At 40.0% G+C, this 11,718-nt stretch overlaps 2 protein-coding genes across 3 annotated transcripts; one reads left to right on the top strand and one right to left on the bottom strand.

Moving 5' to 3' along the window:
- Positions 1 to 454: 454 nt before the first annotated feature.
- LOC106441021 (cadmium/zinc-transporting ATPase HMA2-like) lies at positions 455 to 3,799 on the top strand (the record flags this gene model as incomplete). The annotated part of the gene is given in 7 exon segments (XM_048764647.1): positions 455 to 704; positions 972 to 1,069; positions 1,142 to 1,535; positions 1,612 to 1,939; positions 2,038 to 2,240; positions 2,322 to 2,524; positions 2,602 to 3,799. Coding segments are annotated over 7 exon segments (2,523 nt in total), but the record flags the coding sequence as incomplete, so codon positions are not given.
- A 72-nt stretch (positions 3,800 to 3,871) lies between these two features.
- LOC106441020 (probable helicase MAGATAMA 3) lies at positions 3,872 to 9,463 on the bottom strand. Of its 2 annotated transcripts, none has more exons than XM_013882805.2 (8): positions 9,219 to 9,463; positions 7,832 to 9,040; positions 7,007 to 7,186; positions 6,791 to 6,886; positions 6,578 to 6,701; positions 6,341 to 6,473; positions 4,495 to 6,258; positions 3,872 to 4,414 (listed from the first exon to the last, which is right to left on the bottom strand). In XM_013882805.2, exons 2-8 carry the CDS (start codon positions 8,988 to 8,990, stop codon positions 4,022 to 4,024), a joined length of 3,849 nt encoding a protein of 1,282 aa, XP_013738259.2. In that variant the 5' UTR covers positions 8,991 to 9,040; positions 9,219 to 9,463; the 3' UTR covers positions 3,872 to 4,021. The 2 variants fall into 2 exon arrangements, with proteins under 2 accessions (XP_013738259.2, XP_022572715.2); XM_022716994.2 differs by having other exon boundaries at positions 6,578 to 6,698.
- Positions 9,464 to 11,718: the final 2,255 nt, after the last annotated feature.

Below are 11,718 nucleotides of genomic sequence, written 5' to 3'. Positions count from 1 at the left end.
TTTAACTACTTTCTTAACTTTTAGTCAATCAAAATTTAATAAGAATTAATTTATTCAAAATTTATAATTTACTATGATTACCTAATTAAAAACACATTAAAAATGTACAAAAATGTATTTTAAAAAAAAAAACAACTATTGTCTAAAACATGAATCATCGGAGGGAGTATAACTACCATACAACCATATACGTGCTAAATGCTAGGCAGTTTACATAACACTTGAAAATATTAAATTATTTTGGAAAGACTTGATAACTGTATGTAATAACATCGTGACCTCATTACATTACGTTACGCACCTTTCACATGATTAACGTTTATATATTTTCCCTCAATAAATTTTCTAATTTTTATTTTCCCATTGACTCATTAGCTTTGATTACTACTTACTAGAAGACAATAGAATATGTTTCTGAATTTATTAAATAATTATATTGGTTGCAGTTAAGGCCCTTAACCAAGCGAGGCTAGAAGCAAACGTGAGGGTAACCGGAGAAACAAACTTTAAAAACAAATGGCCAAGTCCGTTCGCGGTGGTTTCCGGCGTACTTCTCCTCCTTTCATTCTTCAAATATCTTTACTCTCCCTTCCGTTGGCTCGCCGTCGCAGCCGTCGTCGCCGGAATATACCCCATACTAGCTAAATCTATAGCATCCATTGCAAGGACTAGAATCGACATCAATGTTCTCGTTGTAATAACCGGTAATATTTTCGTGTCATTTTTCTTCTATTTTTTCTACACTAAACCAGACCGACCGGATCCGATTATAAAAAATATATTAAAAGTTATACTGAAAAAGTTAAAAAAAAATATTAAAAATATTTATTTTTCGTCTTCGTCATTTATAATATTTTGTAAAAATTATTAAAGTTTTAAATTAATATAAACTTTTAAGAGTCAAAACTAGAGCTCGTAGAAATGTTGAGCGGCCCTGAGTTAAGCTAATACTTTTACATTGTTACAAACAGTGGGAGCAACACTCGGTATGCGAGACTACACAGAAGCTGCAGCAGTTGTATTCTTATTCACAATAGCTGAATGGCTCCAATCTAGGGCAAGCTATAAGGTTTTTACTTCCACCATTTCTTGTTACGCAAGTTACCAAGGATACTGTGATTTGATCAAGTGTTGGTTTCAGGCAAGTGCGGTGATGCAGTCTCTTATGAGTTTATCTCCACAGAAGGCGGTGATTGCAGAGACTGGAGAAGAAGTTAAAGTGGATGAGCTCAAGATCAACACTGTTATAGCAGTCAAAGCTGGTGAAACCATACCTGTTGATGGAGTTGTTGTGGATGGAAACTGTGAGGTTGATGAGAAAACTTTAACCGGTGAAGCATTCCCTGTGCCTAAACTGAGAGATTCAACTGTTTGGGCTGGAACCATTAATCTAAATGGTTACATAACCGTGAAAACAACTTCTCTAGCTGAGGATTGTGTGGTGGCAAAGATGGCTAAGCTAGTGGAAGAAGCTCAGAACAGCAAAACCGAAACTCAGAGATTCATAGACCAATGTTCTAAGTACTATACTCCAGGTTAGTAACAGAACCAGCAACTAATTCTTGTTTGTGTAGTGATTGAGACCTCAGCTTCTATTTGCCTTGTATGCAGCGATCATCATAATATCACTATGTTTTGTGGTTATCCCATTCGCTTTAAAGGCTCACAATATGAAACATTGGCTGCACTTAGCACTGGTTGTGTTAGTAAGCGCTTGTCCTTGTGGTCTTATTCTCTCAACACCAGTAGCCACTTTCTGTGCGCTCACGAAGGCAGCCACATCAGGACTTCTGATCAAAGGAGCTGATTATCTTGAGACCTTAGCCAAGATCAAAACCGTTGCTTTTGACAAAACCGGGACCATCACTAGAGGCGAGTTCATCGTCACTGATTTCAAGTCACTCTCCAGAGACATAAGCCTGCATAGCTTGCTTTACTGGTGAAACATCTGTTCTGTTCTGTCCTTTTAACCACCACTTTAGTGAGATGTTTTTTTGTTTATTTTGTTTGAGAGTTTTGGAATGTAACTTCTGTTAGGGTATCAAGCGTGGAGAGCAAGTCAAGCCATCCAATGGCTGCTGCACTTGTGGACTATGCAAAGTCTGTCTCTAATGAACCTAAGCCTGAAGCGGTTGAGGAATACCAGAACTTTCCAGGAGAAGGTATCTATGGGAAGATTGATCGCAAAGAAGTCTATATTGGGAACAAAAGGATTGCCTCCAGAGCTGGATGTTCATCAGGTGGATATCAAATGAATCTTTGAGGTTTTTCTTTTTTTGGTTTACACTCTGATGGTTCTTTGCTTTGGTGTATGTACACAGTTCCAGATACTGGTGTTGATACTAAAGGAGGAAAGACTGTAGGATATGTCTATGTTGGAGAAACACTTGCCGGTAGCTTCAATCTCTCAGATGCTTGTAGATCAGGTGTAGCTCAAGCGATGAAAGAACTTAAATCTTTGGGAATCAAGACTGCAATGCTTACCGGAGATAACCAAGCTGCAGCAATGCATGCTCAAGAACAGGTGAGAGAATCAGTCTTTTGAGTATAATGCCTCTCTTGAAACTAGTTTTCACTGAAAATGTTATGCTATAACAACAGCTAGGGAATGCTATAGATATCATTCATGCAGAGCTTCTTCCAGAAGGCAAATCTGAAATCATCAAAGAGTTTAAGAGAGAAGGTCCAACGGCTATGGTGGGAGATGGACTGAATGATGCACCAGCTTTGGCTACGGCTGATATTGGTATCTCAATGGGTATCTCAGGCTCAGCTCTTGCAACAGAGACTGGTAATATAATCTTGATGTCTAATGATATTAGAAGAATACCGCAAGCTATAAGGCTTGCACGCAGAGCTAAAAGGAAAGTGGTGGAGAATGTGGTCTTGTCCATCACGATGAAAGGAGCAATTCTTGGTTTGGCATTTGCTGGTTACCCGTTGATTTGGGCAGCGGTTCTTGCAGATGTGGGGACTTGTCTGCTTGTGATTTTTAATAGCATGTTGTTGCTTAGGGATAAACAAAAGGGTGGAAACAAATGTTATCGGTCGTCTTCTTCTCCTTGTGTCTTAAACGCGGAGAAACATGAAGGTGATGCTGCTGGGGACATGGAAGCAGGCTTATTACCACCAACGAGGAGTGATAAGCATTGCAAGTCGAGCTGTTGTGGAAAGAAGAATCGAGAGAAAGTGATGAAGCCGCACCATGGTCACTCTGGTTGTTGTGACAAGAAACAGAAAGACAATGTAAAGATTGTGAGGAAGAGCTGTGAGTCAGGGTGTTGTGGTAGTGGTAACAAGACTCAGAAACCAGACCAAGAGGAGGTAAAACATAGCTGTCATGACATGCCATCGGAGGAGATAAGACTTGACGCTGGTGATGGTGGTGATTGCAAGTCCGTTTGTTGTGGAACTGGCACAATTCAACAAGAAGGTTCTTCAAACTTAGTCAATCTGGATGGAGAAGTGAAAGTCTCGGTCAAAGGTTGTTGCTCAAGGCCTGCTGAACATGTGGTAGCTAGCTTGAAAGTGAAGAGCAATGGGCACTGTGAAAGTTCCAAGGAAGATAAAGAAGAGACCTGTTCTGAGGTGAAAATGAACTGTGGCAGCAGGGAGAGAAGTCACAGTCATGATCACCACCATGCATGAAAAGAGATTGTGATTGAGTTAGCTTTAGCTTCTTGCTCACTTTTGTAACCTTACATCTTAGAATCATATCAGCAAAGATGATGTATTATTGATGTTGATTCATTGAGGAATCCTTTTCATTTGCTATCTCAAGTCAAAAGTGTTCAAAGTATTACCAACGACGCAAGCTTTTTCTCCAAAGTGGTTGAATCTGTTAAAACTTAAAAAGAGAAATGGCCAGACATTTAAAGAATATATGATTTTTCATTGATATAAAAAAGATTATATGTACAAAACGCCAACACATTGAACTGGCCAGTGTGGGGGTATGGAGATTACTCGGTAAGAACTATTGTAAGACAAACAAATCATCCCAAACTTGGTAACTTACAAATTAGTCTCTTCTCCCAAAAGGCCGTCCAAAATTTTGCCTCCTCTGGATCGTCCCATGTTGCCAAGACTGATCAGAATCATCAACTACTGAATTCTCCCTTCGAAAATTACCATTTCTTGGAAACGTCGTCATCCTTGCGCTAAGCTGCTGCTGCCTCTCGTCGTCTTCTGATGGTGTCCCTGACCTTGTCTCATTATGCAGCATGTCGATTGATCTGGTCCTTGACCCACCTGGCCTAAAACCTCTAGCATTAGGCGCTTTAGGGATAAAGCTAGGTACCGGGAAATCCTTGGGAAGAGACTCCATCTCCATAAAACAGTTCCTTTCTCGGGCGTCCGTGATCAGTGCAGCCCAATCCTCACACTTCATCAGAGCAGATGCGTTTCCCATCACCTGTTCAAGAAAACAAGACAGTCTCAAGAAACACCAAAAATATTATACTATATCACAGAAAAAAATGAGTGCGTGCATACCCATAGAGCTCTTTTGGCACGTGTGAGAGCAACATTCATCCGTCGTATATCCGCGACAAACCCAACCCCGTGACCGGAAGCACGCACACATGACATGATTATGACATCACGTTCTTGACCCTGAAACGCGTCTACGGTATTAATATAAATCTCTTTCACTTCATCTGGTCCCAAAGCGTTTCCAAACTCCATTTTCAGGCATTTTAGCTGCAGTTTATATGGAGTTATCACCCCAACAGAGACTTTACCCCCACCCAATGACTTAAGAGTTCTCTGAAGATGCATGTAAAGTCCAACACAGAAGCGAGCTTCATCAATGTTCTCGTAAGAAACTGATCCACCTCTATGGGATTCTCGTCCATGACTGATGTTAAAGAAAAGGTAAGGCTTGAGTACAGAATCTTTGTAGTAAATCTCATCAGGAGCAGTGGTAACACTTTCGCTGTCAGTGAGGCGTCCTTGGTAGAAATATCGTGAAGGGAAATCACGAATTTGAGGATGCATCCTATACTGAAGAGTTAACAACAATGTTGGACAGCCTGCTAACTGAAACCTTTCAAAGAGACTTCTGCTGTATAACAGGGTTCCAGCAGCTTTGCTGATAACTGTAGCAGGAAGCTGCTGAGGATCACCGACGAGTACACATCTTGCAGCACCAAGAGCAAGTGGAGGAAGAACTCCAACTTCACTAGCTTGGGCAGCCTCGTCGATGACCACCATATCGAAGCCATGTGTAAGACGAGAAAACAGTTTACGACCACTGCTTGATACGGTTGTAAAAACAATTTCAGCCTCGTTCGCGAAACTCGCCTCAAGACTTGCGCGAGCTTCTTCAAGGTTAAAACTGTTACCTGCGCGAAACTTCCCCTCAACAATTAGAAGGCGAGACATTTCAACAAGATCTTTATCTCTGGCTTCCACCACAGCAGAAAGGCGCTGTAACAATGCATCTCTGGTCTGGTCTCTAACCATAAGAACATCAGGGTCAACACCAACGGATCCCTGCGAACGATTAGTGAAGGCTGCAGCAGTAAGTTCCCTTTTAAGTCCAGCAATTTCTTGAGAGAGCTGAGCTTCTCGTAACCTGAGGTTGTGCATGTGTCCTAGAATTTCATCACGGGACTTGGCTAATAGCTGATCACTTCTCCGCTCCACAGAGACTGCTTGAGCAGCTCTAGTTTGAGTATCAACACCTACTCGAGCAACATCAGGTCGATAAACCCTCATTTCCCCATCAATAAAACCACGATCAAGGACACGTGAGAGAAGTTCATCGGTCGCAGCATTTGAAGGAGCACAAACGAGCATCCTTGGTTTCGCACACAGTTTTGGTAGAGTACGGAATAGGTTCTGATCCATATTTTGTAGGACTTCGTCAATAGACCCAGACACAATATTATCTGAACTGCCCTCATTAACTTGTTTATAACTTTCAGGAGCTAATTTCTTCAGCAAGGAAGTGTAATACTGCTGATACTGAACCAAATGGATGACATTCAACATTCCCCACACTGTGTGTGTCTTGCCTGTTCCAGGAGGGCCTTGGACAAGAGTAAATGGCCATGGATCTTGCCTCTTAGCCCCACTGCTGGTACCAGCTGCAGTGTGCATTGCAGCCCAATGGATTGCAGCCAACTGTGGAGCATTAAAGCTTCTATGCAAATGGCCAGCAAAGCTCGGAGTAAAACAATCGGGTACTGTAGGAGTTTGCTCACCGTAATTAGGAAACTGCTCCGGGCTGGGTCTGAGAATTGCATTTTGCATCTGAAGGATATAATAAGAATTTGACAGCGTCAGAATAACTGAAAGCGTCTATGAAAGATTTGTTAGAGGAAAGATTACCAACCTGTGGGTTAAGCTGACCAAATGCATGCAAAGCAACATATTCCCTCTGTGTGGTTGCAAGCGAACCAAGCACTGTCAGATGCCAGATCTCCTTCGGTTTAAGCTTCCGTAATATATGATTATCATCAACATTGCTGGAAAAGAAAATTACAAAGAAAATGAGAGAAATGAAATAATTCTTTCAGTAAGAATGGATAAAACTCAGATATAGTATCAATAGCTAAAGGTGAGTATATACCTGCCGGAGTCATAAGAGTCTCCAACATAGAAATGGAGAATCGCTCCATGGGGATCTCGAGTGTCAACAGGTATATATCTCCTAACTGTACCAGCTACACGTCCACCATCCTCATGCTCTCCTTCTAAACATAAAAGTACAAAATTAAAGAATTCGGAGAGAAGCAATAGCAAAATGAAAACTAACCAGACGATCTAAGAATTATAACCTTACCTGATTCAGGAACAGGTGTTGACAGAACTGCAACATCACCCTCCTTGAATGGCCATTTACATTCATTTAGTGAATTAAGTATCACATCATACCAACCTAAACCAGGTAAAAACAAAGGATACTTAGCAGTCAGGTACCAAGAGAACAGTCAACAAAGGGTTAACATTGTGCCCACGGGGCTTTATAAGTGTCTATTAGGTCAGAGGTGATTATTACCTCGCTCTCTTCGTTCCACAAACTTTATTCTGACCTTCATGTATGAATTTGCCTCGCATGATTCTTCCCATGAACTGTAAAGCTGTGCCCGGCACTCCTCAAAAAGTAAAGGTTCAAACACTCTAACATACTCATCCATGGATTCAAACCGCTCAGGAACACACTGGAGCTCAGTATCCTCTACAATACAAGAAAATTGTATGCCAACAGTCAATAACACAATGGCAAAAAGACAGAAAAGACAAACATACGAAAAGGTTAAAGTGAATCATTATCATCCATGCAAGTCAAGTATCTCCAGTGTGAGGTGTACAGAAAATACCAGAAGCATGTCAATCATAAAGCCAATCAATGTCCAGTATTCAGTTTCATTAACAGATCATTCAACTTTTATATAAGCATTGAAGCATCCAATTTCCCTATACTTGACCAAAAACGCCTACTTACCGAAGATCACTGGAACTTTTATATTCCCGAGTGTTCAGTGCCGTAACAGGCATACTACCAAAGATGAAAATATTACAACACAACAGGAGACAGCAACATTTACTGCAGAGAATTGAGATATGAACCAGGGCAAGTGCATAAAAATACTAACACAAACTAGAAGTACTCTGTCTTCTAAAAGTATGATTTAATCGTATCACCTTCCAAATCATGTGGCCATTATGATTCTCACTGAGCCATGATTGAGGACACAGGGAACTGGCACCAGTAGATTTAATTGGCATATAAATTTCTTACCTTAAATCAAGAGAACTTGATTAAAAAAGTAGGAGCACTCAAACACGAGTTCCATAAGCAGATAAACAATATAGGACATACCTGGATGATGCCAGAACTTTTCGTTGGTCACCTCTCGTATAAGACGCTCCACAGATGTATCTTGGTATTGAGTACTATTTGTGACTGGCTTCTTGAACGACGTAAGCTTCTTGTTTCCGAACTTTGAGTCTGCAGAACTTTGACTGCGCAAGGAGACTTGTCTACTTGACGACTGACCAGGCTTCGACTGTGAATATGCCGGTTGCTTCCATGAACCCTGCCTTGACACGGATGTCGTTGTCCCCTCTGAAGAAGGTCCTGCATCCCCGTTTATCCGCCTAGTTTTAGCAACCAATCCGGGTTGTGATTCCCCATTAGATTCTGACTTCTGTTCAGACGTTCCTTGCTCAGCCCCTGCGCGAGATTCTCTAACTGTGCGTGTGACAACAGGTTGCGGGAAATTCTGTCTTCTAGGTGTTGTGGTCTTAATAGGGCCAGCTTGCTTGACATCTTCCAGGTTGAGAAACATAGTCTGCCTGTTTCGTTTCTTTCCCAACATGGTCTCTTTCTGTTGATCCCACTTTCTTTTGACAGTGGTATTTGCGCACTTGATTGCATGACTTGCTTCAACTCCTTTCGTTTCTCTCTGCTTCACAGTTAAACCCTGCTCTTGCGGACCACCATCTATAGATGCACTATCTTTACCACTGCATTCTGAACTCAGGTTGACGTTCCTCTTTTGAAGACCAGAGTCTGAGGCAACATCTAATCCTACTGTGCTACAACCTTTCTCTGTAACTTTAGAATCATCAGAAGAGACGCCAGTTTCTGGCATCGCCATACCTTTACAATCGATACTATCACTAGCAGGAGCCTCAGACTCCATCAATTCCCCTTCTTCTCTCTCAGGTGCTCCAGCGTCATCCGGAACTACTGATGATGATGCTTCCTTGTAAGCAAACTCGTCTGTCTTCCGTTCAACCACTACATCTGTATGTTGAGAAGCCAAGGGGCGGACAAAAGGCTGAAAGCCAGACGCCGTAGACGCATGCAAGAACACTCGGCTGTTTGCTTTATCTTGAGGTGTTGCCAGCAAGCCAGTAGAAGTATTGGGGCTTGCAGATGGGATAGCCTTCTGAGGCTGATTCACACCACTACCATCATCATCTTCCGTAGGAAGTTCATTAAGATCAAATAACATTTTTCCTTCTGAAGCCATCTCGAATGTATAATAAACGCAATCAAAAGACGTATCGTATCCCCCAGCTTCTGCAGAGCAAAAAAGTTCAAATCACAATCAAACAATATCGTATCTCTCAAATGGGATCCAATCTAACGCTTTACTCAGTTCGAATGGATTCAATTCGAATTCGATTCAGGCGAACAGCAATCACGCACACGAATTAACAAAAGTCAAAATCGAAGATCGAGATCTAAGCAAACGAACCACTGACGGTGTCGGTGAGGGGAGGGGGGGGGGGCGGCAGCAACGAGGAGAAAGTTTGAAACGGCGGAGGATCAATCGACGGCGACGGAGATAGATCGGAGATCTGGGATCTTGGTTTGACGGAGGAGAGAGCGGAGAATCTGGTGGTGGAGAGACGATGAGGGAGAGAGAGAGAGTTTTGATCGAAAACTAGGTTTTAATGTAATTTTTAATTTTTATTATATGGTTTTTGCTGATAGCGAATTTATTTAAAAATCAGGGATACGCTATTTATTACGATTAGAATAATAAATAACTAAGAGCTCCATATGCTGGTCAACATGTGTCGTATAGGGTAGATTTTGTACCCAATATGGTGCGAGTTATTTGGGTATAGTTGAAAAGCTGTATAATTAATTACAGCAGAAACATATAATCTATATACGGTGTAAGTAAATGTGAAATGATGCTTGACGATAACAAGTTGAGCCAGAGCTGTTCTAAAAAAGCCAGGTCTCTTGACTCTCAGTAGTGACAAATTTAGAAGTTGGAACAATCTTTTCATGTAGATCCAGAGATGGCATGTTTATACATCCAGGCCCAGAACAATTGGGCCGATACAAGTCAAACTAAAAGCCTTGACTAAACGGGCCTAGTGACACAAAAACTGATATTTTCAAAAGGATGTTTAGAGTGGAATATATTTATCTATTTACAATAGAGTTGGAAGAGGCTCAGCACAAACCCACTAAGAACTAAGCCAAAAATCAGATTCGACTCATTAAATAAAATGGTGACTGCACTAGACAAACGGTACTTGATTATAAATAAAAGACGTCAGATTAAAAGATGGGGGACCGTCGGAAACGCACAGAAACGTATAGAAAAGGAGAGAGCCATAGCTTCTTCAATCACCACATAAGTCTTGGACGAGACCAGACACCAAAAATAAAGAGATAGTTGTCTGGACGATATGTATAGACGAACACTTCTAGTTTTTGTAACTGAGCGAGCTTTTTGTTTATTTCTGATTATTAATACTAAAATCTACGGATTTTTATTTTATAATTCTTCATCACTGACAGGATATGCAATCCACAAATAGGATAAATGAATTTAAATAATAATATGTTATTTGTGAAGACAAAAGGTGAGAAAGAAAAGGACAAGAGAGAGTCAATGTCTATAACGACTGTTTGTGTCCGATCCCAGTTCATGTCTTTATATGTCTCCTCCTTACAAGGTCGCTTTACAATTTACTCTCTTTGTTGTTTGAGCTTTCATCACTCTTTATCGTCTATCTTTTCAAATTAACTCCATAACTGTGGGAAAACCCCTTAAAATTCTTGAAGCGTGCGTCGTTTACTATCTCTACAATTCAAGATTTTATTTACAACTCTGTTAGATAACAACAGGTTTATTCCAGTTTGATTCATATAAATTACCTTGTATTAATTTTCTTTTCTCTATGGTTTGACAATTGACACCATAACTAGGGACTTAATCTAATTACTCACGGAACTTAAAAACACTCATGAGTACTTTTACCTAAACGCGATCAATTTGCCAGTACAAAGTTAACGCTGAGAAGAGACTACAGCAAAGTTCTTAATGATAAAAAATATTATACTAATGTTCTTGTAATTAAATACTTGGTCCTTTAATCTACGGATTTCTAAGTATTAATTTTTACTTGACATTATCAAAGTCCCAAGGAGTATATAATTCTAAACTTGACGTACAAAACTATAGATTATACTTATTAGAAAAATATTAACAATCTTCAATTGGCACGCATCAAAACGTATGGTCAAACATGAGGAGTATTACATGCAAAACCAAATCTGACCGACTAAAGAAGACATTCAGAGATCAGATTTCAGATCCATTGGTTTATCTCTGTGACGAAATTGCCCTCGTGACATGCAAATATTACTGGATGGACATAAATGGAGACGCACGTAATAACTATTGACAAGGAGAGTCCTAATGTTGACCTACAATATAACAATATATAAACAGACACTTCAAAATTAACCATGGTTAGTCGCACGTGTTATGCCCTCTGGTCAAATATGTTTTCTCATTGTTGATTTCTTGTTATCAATTCTTGTTCATATTACTGTTTAAAGTTTAGTAATGTTTTAAATTTGAACTGGAATAGTATTTTCGGATTCACATAAACATTACTATAAAAAGCTGACACAAAATGGCAAAAGCTTAATGATAAAATCACTGTCAAAAGTTGTTCAGAAAAAGGGATATCACTGTTAAAATATGTTTTTGCGTTTACTTTAAAAAAAAAAAAAACTTAACTGTCAATCGCGTAGAGTTTGGCGAATTTATATAATATATTTCATAAATGTAATAGATCTTGAACTATATAAAGTTTATATGCACGTAGATAATTAGATTTTTTTTGACTAATTTGATATTGAGTGTTTATTTACAATGGCGTAGATCGAACTCTTCGTGATAATGGAGAAGCTATCTCTTACGACAAGAAAATACAAAGACACAT

This window comes from Brassica napus, chromosome A3, assembly GCF_020379485.1.
Source record: "Brassica napus cultivar Da-Ae chromosome A3, Da-Ae, whole genome shotgun sequence".
Lineage (NCBI taxonomy): Eukaryota > Viridiplantae > Streptophyta > Magnoliopsida > Brassicales > Brassicaceae > Brassica > Brassica napus.
Note: the sequence above shows the minus strand (reverse complement) of the source record. Positions and strands in the feature narration are given on the sequence as shown.